Source organism: Mus pahari, chromosome 2, assembly GCF_900095145.1.
Source record: "Mus pahari chromosome 2, PAHARI_EIJ_v1.1, whole genome shotgun sequence".
Taxonomy (NCBI): domain Eukaryota; kingdom Metazoa; phylum Chordata; class Mammalia; order Rodentia; family Muridae; genus Mus; species Mus pahari.
In genome coordinates, this window is record NC_034591.1 from 54,696,599 (window position 1) to 54,723,371 (window position 26,773).

General features: G+C 48.2%; 2 protein-coding genes across 2 annotated transcripts in view; both read right to left on the minus strand.

Annotated features, from left to right (window-relative positions):
• Slc13a4 (solute carrier family 13 member 4) overlaps positions 1-8,974 on the minus strand; it is a 40,933-nt gene extending 31,959 nt beyond the window's left edge. The window contains exons 1-2 of the mRNA XM_029535196.1: positions 8,214-8,974; positions 2,181-2,309 (exon numbers count right to left, since the gene is read on the minus strand). Of these exons, the coding sequence (XP_029391056.1) occupies positions 2,181-2,309; positions 8,214-8,312 (228 nt within the window). The 5' untranslated portion in view covers positions 8,313-8,974. The remainder of the gene's footprint in view (positions 1-2,180; positions 2,310-8,213) is intronic.
• Positions 8,975-13,463: 4,489 nt separating this feature from the next.
• On the minus strand, positions 13,464-26,144 carry Fam180a (family with sequence similarity 180 member A). The gene is made up of 3 exons (XM_021188413.2): positions 25,942-26,144; positions 15,994-16,094; positions 13,464-14,577 (listed from the first exon to the last, which is right to left on the minus strand). Exons 1-3 carry the CDS (start codon positions 26,015-26,017, stop codon positions 14,233-14,235), a joined length of 522 nt encoding a protein of 173 aa, XP_021044072.1. The 5' UTR covers positions 26,018-26,144; the 3' UTR covers positions 13,464-14,232.
• Positions 26,145-26,773: the final 629 nt, after the last annotated feature.

The window sequence follows — 26,773 nt, forward strand, 5'->3', positions numbered from 1 at the left end:
GTTGGTGTGTGTGTGTGTGTTGGTGTGTGTGTGTGTGTTGGGGTGTGTGTGTGTGTGTTGGTGTGTGTGAGTGTGTGTGTTGGTGTGTGTGTGTGTGTTGGGTGTGTGTGTATGTTGGGTGTGTGTGTGTTGGGTGTGTGTGTGTTGGGTGTGTGTGTGTTTGTGTGTGTGTGTGTTGGAGAAACTGCCTTACTGACTGTGTTTTGTATGTGCCTCCTTTTTCTATCCGTGTTACATACATATCTGTAAGGACAAGAACCGGCTCACAGCTTCCCTAGGCTACGACTACTCTTAGACCCCTCGTAGAAAAAGGAAAACGAAATCTAAGGCAAACTAACAAAAACTGGCCAGTCGACTTTATCCCATAGGAGAAGAAGTTGTTCTACTGGTGACCAAATACAACCATCAAGGGAACTTTCGCGAGTGCTCTGTTGTCAGACAGCGTGCATGGGATGACCCTAGGACCCCTGCACCTGTGTAACAGTTGTGCAGCTGGGTCTTCACGCAGGCCTCCTGCAGTGGAAGCAGGGGCTGTCCCTGACCACATGGCCTGCCTTTGGCTCCCTTCCCCCTAACTGGGCTCCTAGTCTAGCCTCAGTAGAAGAAGATGAACCTAGTGCAACTTGGTATGCCAGGGCTGGTTGGTGTGCCAGGACTCCTTTCCTGAGGAGAAGGGGAGAAAGGGTGGATGGAGGGAAGGGAAGATTGGAGGGAGGGTCTGGGAGGAGAGGGGGGAGGGGAAAGTGAGGTCAGAGTATGAAGTAAGTAAATAAATAAATAATAATAAAGAATCAGCAGAATAAATGACTAGTTGGAAAATAAAAAGGAATGTTCTGTTGTTCGAGGTTAAGGCAACCCGTAAGGCCAGCTTCATTCTTCCTCATAGCACACAGAGAGATACCCACAATTCCTAGCAACTGATGACATTATGAAAGGCCTATGTATGTTAGGGATTTTCTTTGGTAGAGCGAATAAGAGAACAGGCTCTGCAATGTCATAGGTACAGCCTGCCATTTCCTACTGTATGACTGGGCTACATTTAATTCTCTAAGCCTTTCTTCCCCACGGAGATTGGAGCCATTAATACCCATTTCCTAGAAATCTTGAGAGTTCTGCATTAAATGACGGGCGAGCATGGCACTTGTAATGCAGTGCCGGTTCTCAGAGGGACTCAGTCACCTGCTCTCTGCTCGCCTCCTGTGCGTCTTCCCTGACCACTTCAGTCTTTCTCAGCAGACATCCTAGGCGAAGACTAGCACCCTAACAGAGCCAGATGATACGGAAGAGGCTCACCATTCACCTCCTCCTGCCCTGCAGGGTGGTGTTGTTGTTGCTGTTTATCTGTCTGTATGTAGGCTTTGCCATGGTATTTGGTCACAACCTGGGGTTGTCACCAGCAGTTTCAGTCTGAGCTTTGCCGAATGCTATAAAGTGAACAGGGAGGGCCGGCTGCAGGCTAAGAGATCATACGGTGATCTGGAGTTGGGGAGGAAGAATCGAGAATGTGTGGTTTTTGTCTTAGAGGAGGAGGAGAGAGAAGTCAGCACACAGGGAAACAGAAAATCCCTGTCAACAACTGAGCACCTCCTCCGTGTGAGCTTAACTAGAGGAGGGGGAGCCCGGCAGATGGGAGCCCTGCTTCCTGCCTGTGTGGGTGCAGTTGGAAGGACATACACTGAAACAGAACTACTGCTGTCTCCTATAGGTACAGATCAGAAAGCCATAGCGCCACATGTCTTCAATTCCAGCACTTGGGAGGCAGACACGGGTGGAGCTCTATGAGTTCAAGGTCAGACTGGTCTATGTAATGAGTTCTAGGCAAGCTAGGGTTATATAACGAGACCCTGTCTTAAAAACAAAACAAAACAAAACAGAAACAAAAAACTTCAAATGTAAGGAACAATTAATTGTCTGTGTTTAGTCAGGGAAGACTTCCTGGAAGTGGCAAGTTTTGAGCACTTTGATGGAGCTGACGGTAAAGGGAGAAGGGGAAGAATTCAGTGTCTGGAGCAGCAGATCAGAGCCTAGTGCTCAGGAGTCTCTCCTCCCGTCACGTGCTTATGAACCTCCCGTCACGTGCTTATGAACCTCCCGTCACGTGCTTATGAACCCCCTGTCCTCTGGCCTCCTTCACCGCTCCAGCAGACCTGAGCACAGGGTTGGGTTATGAGGGGTCTAACCTCACTGGATCGGAGAACGCCGAAGAACGGGTAGAGGAAGGCAGGCACGAGGGCTGCAGCTCCGAGAGGCACAGCCTCAGACACCCAGTACACAGCGGTCACAAGCAACACGTAAGCACACGCAGCCTCCTGGAAGGGGAGGAAAGAGGTGCTTAGTCATGAGGACACTCGTTACCATGGAAACTCCAAATGAGACCCACGGTCAAGGCAATGGATACTTTAGACCCCATGAAGATGCTAGGATACAATCCTGGGAGATGCTATGCTGACACTGGCCAGTGAGGATGTAGCCATCCTTTGTGGGCGAAAGGATAACTGCTCACTGGAAGGTCCCAGGGTGGGTGACATATCCAGGTGAACCCTGGGCTTTGATAGAATCCAGCTCTGATGATTCTTAAAGCAATATGGTGTAGAGGGTCACGGTTGATTTTTTTGAACATAGCATTTGGAGTCAGGTTAACAAACTATAAAGCTGGAGTTCAAAAATTTAAGCAGTGCATATTTGAGTCAAGTTGTTGAGACCCTGGAGTTTCCTGTGGGTAGTGGAAAATAGACCAGTGTGCATATGATTGGTTCACATGGGGGGTCTGGGGGCAATCATCCTAAACTTCAATCCGGGTCTGCAACGTATGAAGATTTGGGGGCATCTTGTATATACCCACTGAAAGGAAGTGGTTTGGTAAGAAGTAAGATTAAACAACACACAAGGTGGGCTCCATACTGTGTTCTCACAGTCTCTGGGGTGGGCTTCTATCTTAGCACTCCTCTAGGAGACCAACACAGCTTCGAATCCATCCTGTCTCTGGCACCATTAGATTTACATTCTGATGTTAACATTTAAGATTTCCATTGAAATATAAGCAGGCTTCACCGTCTTTAAGTACAGTTTAATTCTCTTGCTTCAAAATATTAATTCAATACATTTAATTTGATAGGTTTTTTTGTTTGTTTGTTTGTTTGGTTTGGTTTTGGTTTCGGTTTTGAGGGACAAGGTCTTGCTGTGTTGCCAGGCTGATCTCAAACTTGGGTTCAGGTGATCCTCCCGAGTCAACCTCTGGAATAGCTAGGACTCAAGGCTTGCACCCCCATATCTGGCTTAGATGTTAATCCAAAGAGTTGTTAGGCAAGAACTGTTGGCTATGTTCCCCTTCAGTTCTCAGCCTGAGCATATACCATGTACTAGCAGTGAGTGGCGATACTCTTCCTGGGGTTGGGGGTCTGGTGTAGACTGTAGAGGGATATTCAGCAATCCCCAGTATGAGAAGCTCATTTTAGAGGATGGAGAACAGATTTGCCATTTCTTAGCCTTGGCTCTAAGCACACGTGGGATGGCAGCTCACTCTTTCTTTGCTCTTGGGTACACTGTGTAGTAGCATCGTTTGCCTCTTCCCACTTAGCTATCATAAATACCTCCTCCCCTGAGTTATGACAGTCCCGAAACGGTGCTCATCGTCCTTGAAGACCATGCCCATGGCCTGTTGCCACAGAAACATCTTTCTACAAAGGGAATAGAGTACTATTCACCTGCTTGAGATGGGAGGGTGAGGAATCTGGAAAAAATTTTCCAGCATTGTCCTCAACTCATCAAAACCCACGCTGTGCAACCAAAGAGTGCAGAGGGTAAATAAAGACATCTTTTTCAAAACCCCACCCTTTTTGGCCCGAGCTTCCAGCATGCCAACTCTCTGAGATCTTAATAATTGTAAACTTCCAAGATGCAGAGAGGACAGTTACATAGAGAGCCCAAGCCAGCTGTTATTCTGTCAGTGTTTACACAGGGAGCAGGTTTGGCCTGGCTTCAGTCGGCTTGCCCATCTAGGAGCATGGTGGACCTTGCTCCGATCCTGGACCGGCGAGCAGCAGCAGGAGCTTTTGGTTGGCTTTGCTGGAAGGGACCTTGCTCCCTCGGGGTAGTCCCTCGGGATTATGGCAGGTTGGGTTTAGGAAATGGGAAGTGAGCCCATTGTTGACTGTTGCTCCCACTGAGATTTCCTCTAGGGTCAAAGGATCAGATGAGATAAGACTCCGGAACTGCCGGTAACATAATAGAATTGATACCCTCTGGAAAAGGATGCAGTTTAGAGAAGTGACCTCCCCGTGCTCCTTGTCCTTGGAAGCCATGCCCATGACCTGACGCCACAGAAACACCCTTCTACAATGGAAATAGAATTCCATCCATCTGAGTGAGATGGGAAGGTGGGGGATCTGGAAATTTCCCACTGGAAATAAAGTTCCATTTTCCCCTTTTGTGGTAAAGAAACAGGAGGAAGAGTTTTAATTCCAGGTTAGAACAAAATGGCAGAATGTGGACTGTCCCTTACTGGGATGCCCTTATCCTGGTGACTTTACAGGGCCCTAATTTAAGTGACAAGAAGAGAGGTGGGGGAGACTGTCTTTCTGCTATGCAGCATTTGATGTGAATTGATAAGAGTTAGCAAGGCAGAGATAATCTTTTCAGCTGTAAATACCATAAGGCTAAGTTAGTAGAACACCTGTCTCCTGAAGTATTAAGGACAGGGTAAACAGCTATTGTCTTTTCTAGCTTTCTTTAGAAGGATGAAGGATGTCTTTGGAACATCTTTTGTTTGCCCACAGAATCCATACTACTTTCTTTCTACCACTTCTCAGCCCTTTCTACCTACAGGTGACTATGGGTTCAGATGCTCCTGGGACTCTATAGGGTTCCTTGCTACTACTGTCTTCTGCCCCTGTACCTGACTAGACTCTGGCAGGCAGATAAGTTTATGCTGGTGAGCAGGTCTCCCCTCCCTGTGTGTGTTATGTGTGTGTTGTGTGTGTATGTGTTGTATGTGTGTGTTGTGTGTATGTGTTGTGTGTGTTGTATGTGTGTGTTGTGTGTATGTGTTCTGTGTGTTGTATGTGTGTGTTGTGTCTTGTGTGTTGTATGTGTGTTGTGTGTGTTGTGTTGTGTGTATGCTGTATGTGTGTTGTGTTATGTGTATGTTGTGTGTGTTGTGTTGTATGTAGGTTGTGTGTGTTATGTTGTGTGTGTTGTGTGTTGTGTGAATGTGAGTGTGTGTTGTGTGTGTGTGTTGTGTATGTATGTGTGTTTTGTGTGTGTGTGTGTGTGTGTTGCTCTGGACACCCAGGTCCCACATAAGCCCCAGGTCAGGAATCTCTTTTAAGGAAAGCATTTATTTCTTTTTGCTTCTGCTTCAATTTTGAAATGCATGGGAGGGGGATTGTGAGTTTGAGGCTAGCCTGGGCTACATGGCAAGACGCTGTCAACAGAACAGAACCACAACTCAACAAAGAAAACAAAACTTTCAAATGAACAATAAAAGGGGGAAGCGTTTAAAGTAGCTTTTCCCTAAAAAGACAGTTCTACCTTAACTCTTGCTTAGGTTCCCTTTCCAGGAAGTTTACCCTTCGCCCTTCGCTCACTCAAACCTTATTAGAAGGGGTATGAAGCCTGTTCATCTGCTGTCACAAGAGACTGGGGGGCACTTTGGAGAACCTCCTCGGGCAGGGTGCACCCCCCCCCCCCGCTAGAGGCGCTGACGTGCTCAGATGAGCGTGCTTTTTGGTGGGTCTTTGGGGGATCAAGTCTAGGCCTTCTGTATGTTAAGCATGTGCTAGCCCACCCAGTCACAAGCTCCAGCCCTATCCTCTTCTTCTGAAACATCCTGGAGCCCAGACTTTAAAGAATTGGGCAAGGTAGCCAGGCGTGGTGGCGCCTTTAATCCCAGCACTCGGGAGGCAGAGGCAGGCNCGGATTTCTGAGTTCGAGGCCAGCCTGGTCTACAAAGTGAGTTCCAGGACAGCCAGGGCTACACAGAGAAACCCCGTCTCGGAAAAAAAACGAAACAAAAACCAACCAACCAAACAAACAAAAAAGAATTGGGCAAGGAAAGAGGAAAAGTCATTTGACACCTTCTAAAATATGACTGCGAACTGTCACTTTGAAGAATTAGCAAACTGCAACCTAAGGGTCCCGCCCAGATACTCAGCGGCTGCTCACAGTCGCAGCCCAGAATAAGCAAGCCCACCTAGGAATTCTGAGGGTTTTAGTATCAGGATCTCCAATTGGGTGCAAGGGGTGGGAGATAGGCAAGAGATATAAGCAGCGTTGTGTGCCTAGTTTGTGCCTCCTGTGGGCATTAGTTAAGGCCCCCAAAGATGAAGGCTGTTGGTAGGGTACGGGGAAGCAGGGATTCCTAACACTGCTTTGGAAAAGAGGGTAATGTGTCTCTCATGGGAATTCTCTTAAACTAAGCTGACATGGAAAAAAAAATGTCACTGGACTGAGCACAACGTCCCCAATGGAGGAGCTAGAGAAAGGACCAAAGGAGCTGAAGGGGTTGCAGCCCCATAGGTGGAACAACATGAACTAACCAGTACCCCCAGAGCTCCCAGGGACTAAACCACCAACCAAAGAGTACATACACATGGAGGGACCCATGGCTCCAGCAGCATATGTAGCAGAGAATGGCTTTGTTGGACATCAATGGGAGGAGAGGCCCTTGGTCCTGAGAAGGCTTGGTGCCCCAGAGCAGGGGAATGCCAGGACAGGGAAGTGGGAGTGGGTGGGTTGGTGGGCAGGGGGAAGAGGTTTGGAATAAGGGATTTTTGGAGGGGAAACCAGGAAAGGGGATAACATTTGAAATGTAAATACAGAAATATATAATAATAATAATAATAATGATAATAAAAGAATCAACAAATGGGACTTCATTAAAAAAAAATGTCACTGGCAACCACTGTCTGCTAATCCTAGACCAGAGTTAGTTGGTGCCTCCTTGGCAGGCTGGACTATTTATTTGCTAAAGATTTAAGTCAGCTTGTATTTAACTAAACCACGATAATCCCCTCTGTTTAACTTTTGAAACTTAATCTTGGTTACCTAGTCCCCCAGGGAACCGTGTGGGAAATATTCTTGTAGTCAACCTGCCTTTGCTTATTTTCCCCCCTAAAGTCTCAAGGACCATGTCAGCTGGAGGGGTAGCTATACACCCCCAGACAGGTGAGGAGAAGGAAGGGGGGGGAGGGAGACCAGGGGGGTCCGGGCCCCCCCCCCCGACTGAATGCGACCCGAGCTACAGCTTCTTTGTTCCCAGTCTCCTGCTTTAGGGTTCCTGGGCTTGCATGTCTGTTTTCTTGTTGCGTTAGGTCTGTTTTTGTTTGTTCGTCTGTTTGCTTTGTTTTTGTTTTGTTTTTTAAGGAGCAGAGACATATACATAGAAGAAACTGATAGTCAGAGAGTCCTAAGCATGAGGCCAGAGTAACAGGCTCAACTTCAGTGCTCCCTTCCCGAAGTTTGCATGGAAGGCTCAGGATGGCCCTTTTTTTTTTTTTCCCTGATTGGATAATTTCTTTTTTACATTTCAAATGTTCTCCCCTTTCCAGGTCTCCCCTTTGGAAGCCCCCTATCCCATCATCCCTCCCTATGCCTCTATGAGGGTGCTCCTCCACCTACACACTACCATCCTCCTGCCCTGGCATTCCCCTACACTGGGGCATCGAACACCCTCAGGCCCAAGGGCCTCTCCTCCCACTGATGACCAACAAGGCCGTTTGAGGGCCATTTTCATATCCTGGTTGTCAGGGAGTACCATGACTGGGGGACAGACTCTGGACTGGCTCCCTCCCAGTCCCAGCATCCCTTTCTGGGTTGATAGTGGGGAGCCTTTTACATCTCTAGTGGCTGTCAAATAAAGATAGCCATAGGTTGAGAAACACCCCCCCCCCCAAGTCTGTCCATTCTATGGGTTCAACCTCAGTTTCTGTAATTTCTTTTTCAACATGACAGTCCTTTCAGCCATGGTTTCCCAGTTTATGGGTGTGTGTGTGTGGTGTGTGTGGTGTGCAGAATTGGGACAGAGACAGAGGGATGCAAATGATAGATTTAAGGAAGAAAGTACTTTGGTCTCCTCTCCCAGACAAGTGAGACGATTCCATCCAAATCTTAGTGAAGTCTTTTTGGGGTACCCCACAAGCGTTCCTCTTCCCTCAGACCCCTTTCTCCCCCACTCCCACTGATGCCCTAACGGGAGTTGGCAGGCTGCTACTTACGCTGGTGGGGTAGATGGTGGGCAGAGGCAGCAGCAGCAGCGGCACACAGATGACCAATAGCAGCTTTCTCGCTTGGAGAAGGCCCTGCAGCAAGCCCATGGTGGACCTGTCTGGATCCTGGATCGAGTCCTCGATGGCGTCCTCCTCTGTTCCGCGCTACGCTCCCCTCTCAGTCCAGGAAGACTTCTCACACCTTCCCTGGCTTCCAAGAGTTAGTCCTCTTTGGTCTCGGGGGCAGAGAAGCAGGGTGGCTGTACCCAGTTTCCACAGAAAGCTGGGCTGCTCGCCTTTTGCCTTAGGTGAGGGTGAGCAGCCTAGTGTTATGGCCATCGAAGAAGAGCCGGGAAAGGCTTACACACCTGCGTGCTGGGTTTTCTCTCTGGTTAACAAGAGGGTGGCTTCATTCTAGATGCCAGAAAGAGTCCTCGAGAGCAATGAGCCTGCCGCTGCTGGTCAGTATTGAAGAATCATTTAAAGCTTAAAAAATAAAAAAAGAAAAAAGAAAAAGGAAACCAGTAGCTTTTCTTCTTTCTGGTGACCTGTTTTGGGGCAGCTGCTGTCTTAACTCCGACCTGGCTGACTGTTGGAAAAAAAAAAAAAATCTGGTGGCCCCTTCCCTTAAAGCCAGCCAGCACTGGTGTTAGTCTGAGGCCTCAGACTGGGAGTGAGGGCGTGCTCGCTCTCTCAGTACCTGACACATTAATTCTGTTTAGATTTCTTCCCTTCAAATTGGGCTCCTACTTATAGTTTTCCTGAAGTCTGGACTTCCAAAGCAGCCGTGAAGAATCTCCAAGACATTCCTTTTTGTTACAGGACTAAAACTAGCCAGAGGCCCACCTTTAACTTTTCTGAACCAATGGGAGAGGGCAGAGGGCAGTGTTTCCGCCCACTTCTCAAAGCCTATCAGCAAGTTGAAAAGAGTGAGCCAATATCGCATCCGAAGGCGGCCCTTGATTGGTCTCAGCAGGGGCCTGCTGCTTTGGCAGAACCCAGGCGGTTCTCTTGTTTTTCCATTTCTCAAGCATCCCAGGGGTTGGATGTTGGTCAGCACCTTGAGCATAATCCCACTTCCCCAGCCCTGCTCTGTTGCTTCCAAGCATGGGACCCAGCTTTCTTGGGAGAGTCACAAGCTCACCACTCAGGAAGATGACCCATCTGGTGGCGGGGAGAATACAGACATTCATTCTAGAGAACTGTGACCTGGACTGGACAGTATTATGCACTCCTTCCAGGCCAAGTTTGCTTATTGGGCACTGGCAGGGTAGAAAAGTCAGAGCCAGCAGGAAGAATGAACCTGGAGGGAAGACCCTGGGATGCTTGGGAAGAAGGGAAAGGCTCCACTCTGCTCTGGGAAAGTCTAGATGCCAGTTGGAGTGGATGTCCGTGCACCTCTCTGAGGCTGTTTACCAAAGAAGAAAGCAGGTTGTCCTTGGGGGAAACACAGGGGAGAGACACAATGCAGAACCTCAGGAGCCATGGGGACAAGGCTTATCAATAGTCATACTGGGAATTTCATTGGGAGAAATGATTTAGCCTTTTTTTTTTTTTTTTTCATTTTCATATTCAGAAAGGACAGATTTGGAACAAGACGAAAAAGAAAAAGAAAAAAAAAAACCCATAACTTTTTTTAAGTGATAGTCTTGGCTGGATCGACTTGGTCCGGTGGCTGCAGAGCCAGATCTTGCGAACCCATGTTCTCTTGGATTCACAGGATTTGTGTACCTTGTGCAGCCATAGCCCTTTGAAGTGACCCCTGGCCTAGACGTAGAGCATCCAGAGAAATGGCTCCACAAAACCAGTTCTCCTTGATTGTCAGGGCCAGTCACACGACGGACAGGCCTTTGAAGTCATCTAGCGATTGTATGATAGGTTATAGTGAAGTCACCTCTACCTGCATGTCAAAGACAGGCTATCTCAGCTACAACAGCCTTGCCTCACTTTTGTGATGGTTTAGAAATGCAGAATAAACAGGACCACATGCCTGTGATGTTTCGGTTACAGAGATGAGAGAGATCGGATAATAATAAACAGCTGGAGAGATGAACGCCTCCCGTCAAACCCAGAAGCGGCTTCAAATTCCTCCATGAGATAATCTGAGGTAACAAAGATTCCAGCGACTTTAGTAATGCGATCGGGCCGTTTGTGTTACACCATGGGTGAAATTTCTTGAATAAAACGAAGCAAAGCAAGTTGCATGGCAGGCCAGGAGTTCTTCTGGCCTATCAGCTTTCCACTTGGACAAACCACTGTCCAGAACCCAGTGCTAAGGAGCGTGCCAATTCTTTGTAAAAAAGGTATATAAAGTAGTCAAACTCTTAATATATTTATTTTGCATCTCTAGACCAGGATGGGTCGGAACTCACTATGTAGCCCAGGCTGATCTCCAACTCATGGATGTCCTCCTGTAGCAGCCTCCCAAGTGCTGGGAGTGCAGGTGTGACCCACCGTGCTCTGCTGAATCAGTCAAACTCTCAGGAAACAAGGAAGAGTTGCCTTGATGTGGGGAGAGACAGGGAGAGAGTTGTTCAAAGGTCACAGAGTCATGGCGTGTCGAGATGGAGACCTTTCAGAAGTTGGTCACACATCAGTGTGCAGGGCTGCCGATGTGGCTCCGTATCGGAGCATTTGCCCAGTGGGCAGGTAATCCTGGGTTTAAACCCTAACCCCCAACGAACAGAACAAAAAGACACTCTGTGTGTGTGTGTGTGTGTGTGTGCGCGTGTGTGTATGTGTGTATTTCAGCACTGCTGTGATGGCAAGTTTCATGTTGTGTATGTATGTGTTTTTAGCCACACCAAGAGGAGGGGATGTAAGATAATAAGTTGGGCTAGGAAGTAGGGGACACTACAAAGTCATTTAGCTGGCTTTTCAATTTATACCAGTTCCCCTGATAACATGTCTTTGATGGAATGATTCTAGATATGGTTCCTTCATTTAGGTGACGAGACAGGAGCACAGCATCGGCTGTGACAGGTTTGCCATCCTAACACCAGACATACAGATGGCCATGAGCACCCCAACCGCACAGGAAGTTTCCAGACAGCATGGAAATGACAGAAAGGATTCTGTGAGTCACAGGCAAGTCTCCCCAGCAAACTTCATCCCCCTGAACTCTGTGAGAAAATGTGCTTGTTGTGTGCACAGCGGACACTAAAGAGGCAAAAGGGGGAGGCTCTGGGTGGGCGCTCTCTCTTCTGCTGTTCACTGAGCACAGGGTGGGTTAGTATTTTGGGGAGGAGTTATTTTGTTGAGCAGTAACATAATATTTGATCTTATGTATCAATGAAGCCAATGTTACCAAACTTTTAATGTGAAAAATTTAAATGTGTCTTCATTTTAAGCAATGTTTAAGAATCTTGCTACTTTGAAAAATGAAGGCTTTGTTTATCTTTAAAAGGTCATGTCCTTTTTTTGCATTTTCAGCCCTTGATTGCCTTTAATTTGTGTGTATATGTGTGAGATGTGCGTGTGTGTGTGTGTGTGCGTGTGTGTGTGTGTGTGTGTGTGTGTGCGCGTGCGCGCGCACGTGGGCTGGGTGAGTGATTTACCATTGATCCCAATGTTCCTTGGAATGATTTTCCTCCTTACACACCTCCAGTTCTCCCCCACCCCAGTTGCTCTCCTTACAATATGGTGGGCAGCCAGCCCACAGGTTGGTCTTCCACCAGGAACAAGGATGAATCTGGTGGAATCTCTAGGTGGAGGCAAAGGTGCGCTGAGGGTTTTGCACACTACCTAGGAGCTGAGGTATTGCTAGTACCCTGCTCACTCCACATGCAGGAAAAGACAGAGTTAATACACAGAGTTAATACACAGAGTTGGCTATGGGTTACAGGCCCAGCTCTGCAAATCCCCGCTGTGCCTGCATGCTGACTTTGTTATATCTGAAGGGCAACAAAGGGAACAGTATGGGTGGAATGGATATAGAGAGGGGAGGAGAGCTACACTTTAGATGGCCTTTATGTTGAAATGACAGGGCATGGATGGACAGCAAAGATTACATGCAGTGTGTAAATGAGAAAAACAGCAAAAAGCAGCATTAGGGAGAAGCCTCAGTGGGTAGAACATTGGCTGGCCACGCATGAAGACTTGAGTTCAAATCCCCGTCATCCCATGTAAATGTCCAGATGTGGCCACAAACCCCAGTAACCCTAGCACTGAGACAGGAGGATGGCTGGGTCTTCTGGCAGCCAACCTAGCCCTAGTTAGTGAAAGATCCTATCTCAGGGGAATAGAGAGAGTTATAGAGCAGACACCTGACATTTTTCTCTGACCTCTGTGTGCACAGGAGGTACACTCCCCACCATGTGCTCATACATGGAGTGTACACACTGACACATACCACAGAACATGAAGAAGAGGGACGGAGGGAGCGAAGGAGGAAGCATTAGAAACACTTTGGGAGCTATGAAGAATGTTCAGGGGTGAGAAAGAGCAGGACCAGGGGCTAGTCCTCTGAGCAGGAGTGTAAGGGGAGGTTCACGTTTGAGAAACATCCTGTTTGGAAGAACTTCTTATTGCACCCAAGCTCTTCTGCAGAGAGACCATGCAGCTAGAACATGTAAGCAAAGCTCAGCTGCTGGAAGATTTTTTTTTTAGGAAATCCAGACCCGTGTTTAAACTGAGAGTGTAAAATACCCTCTTTTCCAGAATGTAACCCTAGCAGAAGCCTTCGTTCAAATACACTTTTTGCACTGTAGTTCCCAGAATCCAGTTGGGGCCCAAGAGGAGAAAGAAGCCAGATCTTTGTGTTGGGACAAAGCCATCCAGAACCCAGGTGCTTCACTCCATGCCCAGGTCACAGCCTGTGACCTCAGCGTAGAAGGTTAAGAAGCCTGGCTTATTTAGAGGCCAGGCTGTTCAGGAAGGATATAGCTGTCAGGGCAAGTGAGTGGGGAACAATCAAAAGTGTACTTTAATGACCTGGGTGTGAGGGGGCAGCAGAGAACCCCAGGACTCCACACAAGATGAACAGAGCTTGCTTGGTCTTGTGTGTGAGCTGGAGAGAGGGTTTTCTATCAGTCCAGCAGATCCCATAGACACAAGACCCCTCCTGTAGAACCTCACCAGCTTCAGTCATTTTACAAAGAAGGAACCTGGGAGTTGTCTGCCTCATTTATTAGAATGTTCTATATCATTTAGATATCAAACAAGAACTGAAGATATTGCAAACATACCATTTAAATATCAACCGGTATTTAATATAAATAATGAACAGATATCAAACTAACATTTTGAAAGCAAAAAAAAAAAAAAATCAGCATTTGAAAGGTAAACAATCTGTCATCTGAAAGCGAACTTTTTCAGGAGCACCCAAATTACTGACAGTGCTATGGTATTTTAGGACAAGCACGCATAATGGTGTCACCTCTTTCACTAGGAAGGCACTATGCTTTAGCTTGACTTCTACATTGAAATGACAGGGCATGGACGGACTGCTAGCATTTCCACAGGTCCTTCCTATTTCTCCTGTCTCAGAATAACTTCAGAAAATATGAGTAAAGTCATGTAGGTCACCAAAATACTGATTCTTCCTCTTGGCTTTGGAGCAAACCAAGTATATCCTTCTTGGCTCATAGCATATTTATTTGAATGCATCTCTGCCTTTTTTTATATTTACTATAGAACCTGCCAGAAAATATTCATTCAACACAGATCCCTTAGAACCAAAGGAATCTTCCCACCATCCTCCTGCCATGCTCAGACTTCATCCTCAGTCCCTACTCTTGGGTATGTGTGTAAGTATATCTCAGACTTCTGCTTATAACCAGTAGACCAGTTGGCCTCTGGAGACATCTAGAAAGTCCAGTCTAGCCCTTTCTCAGGTAACATCATATCATAGGTCGGATGTGTCTGTCTGGAAACAACAAGGGACAAAAGAATATTGGGGTGACTCATTTATCTTTGCTGTTCTGTGTGGGAAGTACATGCTTTTCTGTGCAAGTGCAGTAGAGGATGAAAGTTCTAGAAGACTGTGTGTGCCTGTCCCTGCTTCAAAGTCCTAGCATGAGCCATTCTCTCAGGATGACACACCCGGGCTCGAGGACCGCATCAAGTCATGCCTCAGAGCCTGGAATAGGCTGATGAGGGACTGAGCCCAGATGTCCTTCTGATGCCCTTCAGATAAGGCTGTTCGATAGGCCGTGTAAGCCAGGGTTAATGCTATCCTCTCAAAGTCTTCTTTCTTGAGGATTCCAGGGTGGTTTGCCAGGTTGGCACTCAGCCTTCGGATATCTGGGATACGCTTGGGGATTACGTTATTGCAGATGGAGTGGAAACTCAAGGCCTTCCGCAGGGAAGCTAGCTCCTCGTCCTTGATGGAGATCTCCAGGTCTGGGCTGATCTCAATTTCAGCTAGCAAGAGCTGTGGAGAAAAATGAGATAAAAAAAACAAAACAAAACAAAACATGAAACCAGGTGTTGTTACAGACGGGAGGGGGCGGGGTGTCACTCTCTGCATGTGGGGAAGCATGCATAGGGAGACTTAGAATCCAGGGGGGCTGAGCCCCAACTCTCATCTCTCTCTCTCTTTAACTTCCCAGGGCCTCACTTTTCTTCTCTGTAAAATGATCAGCTACAGTATCTACTCCACTGAGGTATCACGAGAAGCATACAGGACAAATACGGGCAGATGTGACATAGTTTCTGGTGTCAGCCACCATGCCACCATGCCACTGTGTAGGTAAGTGATCCTATCTTTTCTTTGTCCCTCTCACCCACTGAAGATCTTCTGAAGTATCAACTGACCATCACAGATAAAAATTATAACCCAGAAGTGGGAATTTAAAGAATGCAGAGTGTTGCACTGGGGGGGTGGGGGGGTGGGATGAAGGGATGCTGAATCTCGCTGGTTTGCAAGAACAGAGGCGGTATCTATCATCTTCATTCCTGCCCGGTGCCAGGAGGAGCCCAGTAAATACTGGAAAGACTGCAAATCCCAAGCCCTCCTTTTTCTGTTCTCTGCCTTCCACTACACCGCCTTTTGTCATCTTTCTGGACCATTGGTTTGTAACTCCCATTTTCAAAGCTTGGCAGAGACTATGCTCTGGCAGGTCGCTGTTGCCCAGGGAAGTGTTCGGAAGCTCCTCCCTGGCTTCACTTTGTCATAGCCATCAAAGCTGGAAGGGGATTTTTGGGATCACATTGAAATTCCACATAACAGTTGAGATTTGGGCTCAGAGACTCTTGACTAATGGACTGAAGTTCAGACCTTGATGGTAAAGCTCCTAGTCTGAACCTAATGACCTCAAGAAACTCACCCCACGATTGAGAGTAATGGGGGTCTCAGAGAAGCAGGAATAGTGGAAGAAGAAAGCATGTGGGCTAGTCTAGGCTTCTAGAAACTTGGGTAAATTAGTGGGGCAGCCAGAAAGCACCTCTGTACAGCAGGCAAAACCCAGAGACACAACTGTGCCGAGTCCCAGTGTGGCTTTGTCTGGACATTACAGACGAGTGATGCCTAAAGCTTTCACTTGGGATTGTCCACTCTGTGCCTGGGAGTGACAGAGGCACCTACAGGACAAGCCTCACCTCTCCTTATGCCTGGACTGAATTCTGAATACTGTCATTTCTGTCCGGACACATGGAAAAGGTGAGGCAGCCCCAGGAATCTCTCACGTTGGTGTAGGCCAGAGTCTATCACCTCCGGGGATAGGTGAGGGCATTCCTTGCTACAGCACAGACCGTCCAAGTTCATGGGCCCAGGCAGATGACCTCTCAGAGAAAGAGAGGTGGACCGTGTCTGGGGGTGACTTGGGTTGATGGCTTTCCCTCTACTTACCTCATACAGCAGCTCCACTTCCTCCAGGGAGGTCTGCAGGACTGGATTCAATGGCAGTGACAAGGACCTCTTTGGCCGATGGGCAGCTGGGAACAGTGCAGCTGGAAGAGATAAGGGACTGACTTGTGGGGCTGTCATGCATGGTTGGCCACTTCTCTCCACTTAACCTTGAGGGTAGCCCTCTCGGGTATATCTTGGGAGTGGGTGGACTTCGGGTGAGGGGAGGCGGCAGACTCTCTTTTTGTGTCTCAGAAAGCTCCCAGGCACGTCAGACTAGTAGTTCATCAGTAGCAGCCAAGGAACTGGAACAAATGTATCTGCCTGGGCTATGTTTGTGCTAGGAAATTTAGGTTAAAACAAAGCAGATGAGGTAAAATAGAAAAAGAGCAAGCAAAAAAAAGAGTTTCCCAATCCTACAAGGGAGACCCTAAAACTATTGCCCAACACACGATACATCTCAATGCTTATGACCAGTCAGTGTATAGTTGCTGCACTACAGCCTTATCATCAGAGATTGTGACTTTGGCTAACCCAGCTTCTGAAGTAGAGACTCCAAGGATCTTCAGACAGATGGCAGAGGAAAGGAAGCAGACTGTGAAAGACCCAAAAACAGGGTTCTAGGGGACTATGTGGTTGAGAGCTCAGACTTTCCCCCAAGGGCCAGATGATTTAATAATGCATTTACTATACAGTCAAGGACACTTGGAAGCCAGAGGGAGATGGGTGGGCTCCTGGTGTGATGAAGGATCAGATGTACTAGGCACCGATGGAGGAGTGAAGGAGAAAACAGGATATTGTTGAGCACAGGATGATTGTGGGAGACCCCAGGTTTTCAGGACCAGATCAAACAGACCCTGCCACTTCCTCAGCCCCTTTGTGTATCAGACACCAGTCACCAATGGTTGACAAACTTGTGGGTAGAGAAGGACCAGGATCTTTGGAAAACCAGAAAAAGAAATGTAATAACCAGACAACTATAAGTGTGGCCCTCTAACGTTGTGCAGCTATAATTTCCATAACCATGGGTGGTTATGCTCTGTGCATTAAGTTATGTTCCCATACAAAGTGGCTGGATGTAGCTTTGCTTGAGAAACGGCCTTTGCAGGAGCTTGTTTGTGGCCCACTGGGCTGATACGGATATGGCTTTGTGCTTCTACATGCCTGTTCGCATCTGGAAACACCAAGTGAGGGCATCAGGAGGGTGTACATTTTGCCTCTGTCTTCTTTGTAGGAAATGAAACATGGGTACCTGGCATAGGACAAGGAGTGAGCTATTTTTGTGTGTTTGTGTGTGTGCAAGTGTTTACACACACACGTGTTTGTGCACTTGTTCGTGGGAGCATGAGGGGGGAGACCAGAGGTTGACATTGGGATGTCTTCTTCAGTCACTTCTTCACCTTAATGTTTTGAGGCAGTCTCTCACTGGACCTGGGGCTCCTGCTTTAGCTAGACTGGCTGGTCAGGGAGCCCAGGGATCCTTCTGTCCCTTGCTGCCGCTCTGGGGTTACAGGTTCATGCCTGACTTCTCAGGGGTGCTGAGAATTTGAACTCAGGTCCTCATGCTGTACAACAAGCACCTTGCCCTTTGACCTTCTCCCTCCTCTCCTTTTTCCGAGCCTCTCTTCTAGTCCTGCCCTGGAAGGATGGAAGAGAGTGATTCAAGCTAGGATTTCAGAGCAACTTCATGCCCACAGTTCAGTTCTCCTCCTTGAATATCTTTGTTTTCTTAATCTAGTTTTTGAGAATTTTGCAGGAGCACAGTATTTACATTAGCACTACTTTCTTTCCTTCTTCTAGGAACTCCTATGTTCCTCCCCATTCCTGGTTTCCTGGTCTCTGATTCTTTTTTTATAAGTGATACATATTATATATATATATATATATATATATATATATATATATATATATATGATGTATATGTATATATGATATGTATGTATATATACATATATGCATATATCTGTGTGTACATAAATTTATAAACACAGCCTGCTGAGTTCATTAGTGTTGTTCATATGTGTTTTGGGTTGAGCTGGAATCAGCTAACCCTCTGGAGATGACTGGAAGGTCTCATCCCTGGGAAAAGATTGATTCTCCCTTCCTTGGCAACCATCAATTGCCCATAGCTCTCCTTCTATGTGTGGAAGCTTGTAAGAATCCCTGTCCACGTTGGCATGGCAGTTGTGTTGCCATTGTAAAGGTCTTCCTTGGGCAACTGTTTTGCTGAGATTTCCTGGGTACAGTTTCCCTGACACATATAGAAGACTCGCTCATAGCAGACATCATATCCTGGCTCTTAGAGTCTTTCTGTCCTCCTCTTTTAAGATGTTCCCTGAGTCTTTTTTTTTTTTTTTTTTTTTTGGTTTTTGTTTTTTCGAGACAGGGTTTCTCTGTATAGCCCTGGCTGTCCTGGAACTCACTGTGTAGACCAGGCTGGCCTCAAACTCAGAAATCGCCTGCCTCTGCCTCCCAAGTGCTGGGATTAAAGGTGTGTGCCACTACGCCTGGCGTTCCCTGAGTCTTAAGTGAAGGGGTTGTGTTACACACACACACACACACACACACACACACACACACACACACACACACACATACACACACCAGTTTGGGCCAGGAACCCCATGGTTGTTGGTTGTTCTCCATGTTTTAACCAGATGCGTAATGGTTTCTATCTGCTGCAAAGAGAAGCATCTGTATATGGGGTGAGAGCAGCACCTGCATGTGTTATGTAGTTAGAATGCAGTTAGATATGATACTGGCTTAGTGAAGGGTCAGTAGGAGGTTCTTTTCTAGGCTCTGTGGCCTCACCACTTACAAGTAGCAGGCCAGGTTTATAGTACGGGGCATGGATTCGTCCCTTCCGAGCGGGTCTTAAGTCTAACGAGATGGTTGTTGGTTATAACCAAGACCAAAGTGCCACCATTGCACCTCTAGGGACGCTTGCCATTCCAGCCTTTGTTACTGTCCTCAAGGCAGAGTTGAGGTGGGTAGGACTCTCGGTCGGTTTTCTGCCTCGGACGCTCGCCTAGCTCCTTTTGTACCATGAGAGCTAGTCCTCAGGAAGGAAGTGTCCAGGTCCGTTCCACCTTTAGTCTTCCATGCCCTTGTCCATCATGATGAAGGCTAAATTCTGCCAACAAAGCCTGAAGCTAAAGCAAATGTAGGTTGGGTCTTCGCTAAACATATACAAAGCTTGAAACTAGGCTTGCTCCCACATCGCTGGGTGACAGCCATGTTTCCCCAGGCCTCCTCTCCCGTTCACCCCTCAGCATGCATCCCCCTCTGAGGCTTTCTTGTCCATTCTGTACACTTAGTCACTTGCTGCCTTTCCCTCCTGGAAAGGGCTCTCAGGATTGCCAGCTCCTGGGAGAGGAAGTGAGTTTTCCTCTTTTCCCATCAGCTCTGTGTATTATAAGGCTTAGAAGGCAGGCTCGATAGGACTGACTTAAAAAGAGCAACTAGATGTTAAATAAACCAGCAACCCTGATGCTACTGTGAGCCATCCGTGAACAGCATAAGCTTGGCAAGGAGAGCATTCTGGACCACTATCAGGCTTAGCATTCTCTTCACACCAGAGGATAGGGGAGAAAATGGAAACACCAGAGAATGCTAGAGAGTGCCCCCACATCCTCGGGACCACTGGGTTTCAGACAAGAAGGTTGTTAGAGGCTTTGCTCAGAGTCACAGCTTTGTGTAAACCTGGCCCTACTTGCTTGCTTGTTTTTCTCCCGAGAGCTCCACGTTCAGCCCAACCACTAAACTTCTCTTTAGGGGTGTGAACATCCTCAAGAGAGTCACTTTATGTGTCTGTCTCGGGAATACCTGGGACTCACCTGTCTCCTTGCTTAAATGTCTGCAGTACAGGGTGGCCTTGAGAGTGAGGACAGAGATTGTCCCCTCCTTCATGGGCCGATGAGTATCTATGACACATTGGGCTGATCAGCACAGAATGAATCATTCATCTGCTAAGATCACACCAGGTGGATCAAGCTATTTTAGAAACTGGATCTAGCAAGTCCTGTCCATGCCTCCAGTTAAGAGGGCACCACTGGACCGCAAAGAGAAGCTACCAACGCGTGGCACTCATGTACTAACAACTAATAACTGCAGAGCATCCTGCCAGCAGGATGTGTCTTTTCATGAGTTCACAGAGGGGTAAGTCTCCACTTCCCACTTTAGAGATGAAGACACTTGGAGGTTAAGGACCTTGGTCCAGACCTCCCAGTTTGCTAGAGATAGGGTTGAGAGTATGACTCCCAGCCTGTAGGCCCCAAGAGTCCAACCTCTCAGACAGGGGTGGACAATGGTCTTTTGGGTTGTTCTGCTTTTCTGGGTAACCTCAAGAGATATGTATTTGCTATAAAACGGTGTCTTTAAATAAATCACACACATATGGAGGTCAGAGGACAGCTTACAGTTCTCTCCTTCCAAATGCGGGTGCTAGGGATTGACCTCAGTCTCGAGGTTTTGGCGGCAAGCGTCTTTACCCATGGGACTAGCTCTTGACTCATGCCACCTATGCAGGTCTGCATGCCTGCATGTGTTTGGAGGACACGGCACCACGTTAAGTAGCTGTATTTTAAAATCTCAGTCACCCTGTCACATCCACCCTTAGCTGCTGCCCAGCGGTCCCTGTCGCCTCCGTGCTCCGGATCTCTCCGCTAACGTTTCCCCACCTCCAGCTCCTCCCTCACGCTGGCCACCTGCTTCTAGCACACACCCTCCACCTCCTATTCTGTCAAGGCCTTGTGGATCACATTTTCCACAAGCACACGAAGCCTCCGTGAAGACACAGACCAGGTGGTTCCGCCTGCTCTCTCCTCCACCATTCATTTTCTTCTCTCCACTGGATCTTACAAGGCTTGTGTGTGCCCTTTCTTCTCCCTGGCCTTCGCAAAGCTCTGAGCTGGCACTCTTAGTCTTGTCCACTCACCCTTCTCCCAGCCACACCCACTGTTGGACTGATTTTCAGCTTTTGGCTTCCTAAGCACGCTTTGCATTTTCCACCCAGAGACTCCTCGCGGGGATCTATAATAGCTATTTCCCCTTACTTTCGGTTCGAGCCCAACATCCTATCTCCTACTCACACCCTCCTCTCCCACCTACTGTATACAGTCTCAGTCACAACCTCTCTCTCACACACATTCTCCCACATAGTCACACGGATACACACACACACACACACCTGCATCCTCCATCTTCCCCAGCGGCTCAGCTGCCATCTTTGGCTTTCTCTTTCTTTAACATCCCATCTCCAACTAACTAACTATTACATTTTGGTGATGGTCCTTTCCAAATCCATCAGGAGCTTGCCTACATCTTATCACACATCCCAACAGCCTCCCGGTCTTCTAACCCTGACCATCTCCCCTAATGGTGCCTCTAGCTCCACCCCTGGCTCATCCTTACTCTGTTCTTAGCAAAGTACCTGAAGTAATGGAAACAGGGGCCTGGAGATGTCACCGCACCCAGAACCTTCTCTGGTTCTATTTGTTCCCAAGGACAAACCAATCACCGACCAACCAACCAACCAACCAACCAACCACACCCACAAAGCTTCACATGGCACCAGGTGCTCCCAGACCACAGTCCTCACCAGCTCTGCATGCATCTCCCGTCTCCCTGGCTCATATGCCTCTGGCCATAGACAACTTCACTGTTTTTAAACACATCTGGCAGACTTGTCTCTCAAGGCATGTCTGTTTCTTCTCCCTGAAATATCTGCTCCCAAGCACCATAGAGATTATAAGACTCCCTCTCTTACCTCTCTGGTCTCTTGTGAATTTTTTTTTTCTTCCAGTGGAGCCTTCTGTGACTACCACATTTGGTATGATAAGCCTTTCACACTCTAGCCTCTGACCTTACTATGTTGCCAACCAGAAACTCACACATTGCCTTTATCCATGCATTTGTCTTTTGTCCCCGTCACCAGAATGTCAGCTCTGTGTGGGAGTGGGACCTGCCTGTGTTGCTCATCACTGTATTCCTGGCACCTAGTGTTGCGCCCATTACTGTTTGTTGACTGGATACATGATACTATAGAGCCACACTAGCTACCCTGCCACTGAACTAGGTTTTTTTTTTCTTCAGGTTTTTTTTTTTCTTCTTCTTCTTTGCAAGAGAAGTGAGTCTATCATCGTTTAAAGTTCCAGGCCTGGTCCCAGTGCAGCAGACTTTGATCTGCTCCATTCTCTTTCCTTATCTCTCAGGAGTCCTTGCTCCAGCTAAGAAGGAGCTACTTGTTGTCATTTATCTCAGTCAAGGCAGTCACTATCTCCCCATGCTTTGTCCCATGCAGACTTCGTGACCTGGAGTGCAGCCAGAAGGCTCCCAGGGAGGAAGCAGAGTCATGATGAAGTCTGACCTCTGACTTCTCATGATCCTGGTTCAAAACTGCCCTTTGTCTTCCTGCTCCCATTCCTGTGTGTGGAGCCCTCCAGTAGAGCCCACTCAGCCACGTATAGCACTTGCACCAGAGAACTTACTGGAAAGGGAACTGGCTGCAGACCATATCCAGCCAAAGCACAGAGCCACTGTGAATGAATCCCTGAAGCAACTCTGGGTGTGGAAGGGAAATGTTCCTGCTTACGAAAGATCTTCTGCCAGATTCTGATGTCTGTCATTCTTTGGCTCCTGGGCCAGCCTTTTGGAAAATTGGTGCTGTTCGGAGAAATGCACAGTACCAGCCTTCTCTGTGCCTGGTTCCAGCGAGACAGTGTGGTAGAGGAGCGATCTTGACTAGAAAGTTCCACAACAGGGGAATGGGACAACGGCAAGGAGGTGAACGGGGTCGTGGGGGCTGATCTCAGACGGACATGGGGTCAGATCTACTGAGCCCTCTACCAGGGTGGTTGGGGGTTTCTCCCTTCTTCACCCACCCTCTACTCCCCTCACCCTCGAATAGTTATCTGCACGACGTGCTAGGCAACACTGCAGAGACCAAACATCAACTCTTTCGGGTCATTGCCCTTACTTTACAGAACATCCAGGAGCAAGGACAAATACAACTCTAAGACACACACTAACCCTCGGGCTGTCTTCTTTACTAAATGAATACTTTAGTGGGAGGTGGGGATGATGGCTGAGCAGGGAAGGTGCCCACCATCCAGTCTGTCCTCTGATCTCCACGAGTGCGCAGTGGTACACATGTGTCCGTACACATGCACATGGTCATACATAGAAATAAATAAATGTAAGAAGATAGAGATACTTCATGTCCTTAACAACAACATAGTTATGGATATTGGTCATACTGTATGTATTTTTTTTTTACCTTTATAAAGTCAGGTAAGCCCTCTTCCCTCAGGCATTGCCCTGACAAGCAGTGGGGCATGCCAGGACATGGGCTGTGTATAGGTCAGTGTCCTCAGGTTGGCCCTGTTAACCACAGAAACCACAGGTGAGTCAGTGAGACTTCATCATGCTGGTGGGGCTGGACTGGGCAGCCCTGGATCTGGCCGTGGAATCTCCACCCTGGGAGGCAGGGGAGCGGGGAATCCTAGAGAGCGCTTCCTAGGGGGAGGCTGGGAGAAGGGGCAGAAGAAGGCTGCCTGGCAGTGGGCAGACTCCTTTTGGGTTTCTTTCTATATAGAGCAGTGTGTATGGGGGAGGGGTGTGGTAGGGGGTAAGGATCGAAGAATACAGTCTCCTAAGGAAAGAGTCCCTTAAAGTCCTTTTAGGGAATTCATTGAAAGCAGGGTGACAGTTCGGAGTTGGAGTAAGGATAAGGTGAAAGGGACAACACCTGTGGGAAGTTATTTTAGTGTGTGTGTGTTTGCACACATGTGCGCACAAACAGAGGAACGTACCATGGGACAGACTCAAGAGTGTTACCCTTAGGAACACAGTCCATTTTCTTTGGACAGTATATCTCATTGGCCTGGAGCTCACCAGCTGCGTTAGGCTGGTGACAGTGAGCCATGGGATGCTATGCTCAGTCTCCATAGTAACAGGATTACAGACAGAGGCTACCATACCCAGGTTTGTTTGGTTTTTTTTTTTTTTTTAACATGGAATCTGGGGTAACTCAGGCCCTTGTGCTTGCAATGGGAAGCACTTTATCAACCGAGCTGATCTAAAGGTGACAAGAATTGTGTCCTCTTTTAGTTAGAAAAAAAGATGTTTAAGACAAAAGAAAAATAAAAGCCAACTGCGTGGAAGAATGTTGAAGAAACTTGGATGGACTCCACGTCACTTGTTGCTTCTGAACACAATCTCTGACTGTACATCTAGCCCTTCGTGCTTTGCCCCATAATGGCCTTTGGGTCATTTGTGTTGGCCTTGATTCCTTAGAGCCTGTGTCCCTGCTGGAAAAACCTTCCCCCAAGAGCCTCAGATGTTTCTACCAAGCATGTGGAGAGACTCAGCTTTTCATTCAGGAATAATGCTTATAATTTTTTAGACTGGTAGGAAGCCACTAACACTTACGTACATCATTTTCATAGCGTATTTTTTTGAATATCTTCCTCAAATCAGCCCTGCGAGGGCATATCTTGTGGTTGCTAGGATGCTACTTGCTAACAACATCCAGAGAAGCTAGGGACCTGCCAGAGATCATGCAGGTGGCTCGTTAGAGAAAGAACTGAAATCTCTGAGTCCTTGCAGGGGTGTTTACGAGCCTTCTCGCACACCCAGTCCCCTCTTGGCTTCCTGACAGCTGGAGCCTTGAGAAGAGAAGATGCTCCTTTGGCAAATTAAGTTGTGCTCCTAGTGCGACAAGAGTAAGTAACAGAATCCAATTCTAAGACCTCTCTGCTTTCCACCCCGAAGTGCTGCCCTTAAAGACTATGCACAATGGCAGGTAGGCATGTGTGCGTGTGCGTGTGTGTGCGTGTGTGTGTGTGTGTGAAAAGTCTGTGTTGTGTGTTGTTTGCACCTCAGCAACACTTAACATCCCGGCCAGTCTCTAAGATCAGGCTTAAGCACAAGGAGGATTAATAAGGGCCTCGAGTCCTTCTCCTCCATTGCAAGTGCTTCTCCTCTGCCATTCAGGCCTTTCTTTCCCTCCCTGACATTGTCCCTGAGAAGGAGGGGGCACATCCATGTCCCCATGCCAATCCTTATGCCCTTAGGGGTCTCTATAAAGAGCGTCTGGATTGACTTGTGGGAACGCTGGGCTTCTAGGTCTTTCTGGGGGTGTGAAGCCAGCTGAATGCAGGCATTGGAAAGACTTCTCCTCAGACTGGCATGGGGTGGGTAGCACCCCTAGCTTTTCATTTCCTGATAGTAATAAACTAGCTGGCCTGATATGTCCCTGGTGCCTGCCGAGTGCACCCAGACCAGAGTAAAGATGCCACCCTTGTTCCCAGAAGTGGCATCCGAGGGAGAAGATGTCAGCATGAGAGTAAAGCTTTTGCACACACCGGCTTCTCTCCATGGAGGCTTGATGGGAAGGACAGGGGCCAAGCCCACTGGGTGGATGCCCTAAATGTTCTTTTTTCCCCCTCTCACTCACCACCACACAGCTCTACCTGGCTGCCAAAATGCACAGCCATAATAGCATCCTGGAGACCTCATTCTTAGCCAGTGCGGCCAAGAGCTCTCTGCTTTAGTCCCAGAGGCCACCATTCCATCACACAGGCAGCCGAGCTTGACTCCTCTCAGGGGCTCTGTCCCAGCAGCAGCAGGCAGGGATCTGCAGAGAACCCGTACCCATCCTCCGAAACACTCAAGAGTTCTTTCTGGCTCACCGGCAGGAGCAACCCAATGGCTTCTCAACCTCCGTCGGGCTCCCAAATCGGCTGCTTCAACCCTCTTCCACTGGCATTTCCTGTCACCGTTGACCAAGAGGGACCACACCGGGAAGCATAGAGCACTGGCAAAGTTGGCGTATGAAGCAGGCACAGGGCTTTTAATTCCTTCCTCCCTCTAACTCCACTCCACTGCCACAATTCTATTCAAGAAAGATGAATGAGCACCAGAGAAGCACAAGAATGAAAAGCAACTCACCCCTGCTCCACCTGCAGGACGCAGTGGCCTGGGCGCTGGAGAATACCAGCAGAATCGTCAGCGCCTTCCAGGACATCTTCCAGGAGGGAGACAAACTGACCTTCTATTCCTGCGGGACCCCAGGGGCTGCAGGTGGACCCCCGCTCTTCTCAGCAAGAGGACAGAGTCCTTACTGCCCTTTCTTGTCTATGAGAAAAGCAAGGGCCTCTCCCTGGCTCCACGGGATGGAGGCGGATACAGCCTCTTGGGTGGGACAGAAGTTGGTACCTCTCTTAACCTAACTCTCTCTGGGATTAGGGGACCCGGCTTCCACACAGAGGCTCTGTTTTTGAGCACATCTGGAGTGACTCACGGGGCATGTGATCTCTTTGGCAGTGGGCTGGATAAATATAATTTCTGTACTTGAGTTCCATGTGTTGGATGCGCCCACTGGAATTTTTCTTTAACAAACAGACCCGCGGAACTTGTTAGAGAGCCCGGCGAGAAGTTGGCTGTTTTCCCTGTCCACACATACGACTTCGGAGCCAGGACTGCGGGCTGGGGGAAGAGCTGGGAGGTTGCCTGGCAGACGGTGGGGCTGGTGGAGCTCAGAGTTGCCTGTAGGACAGCACAGTCATTGTCGTACTGGGGTGGGGTGTTCCTGCTACCGTTCCCTGGAGCTAGACTTGTGGGTCGTGGGGTCTGGCGCCTTTCCTAGCTTCTGGGTAGGTGGGGCATTGGTAGGTTGTGAGGAGCAGAGTGGACAGGTAGCCTTGGAGAATAGGTATTGCCTTTGGGAACCTTGTGAGCCTATGCAGGAGGCTGGGATGCAGGAGGCTGGGACGCAGGAGGC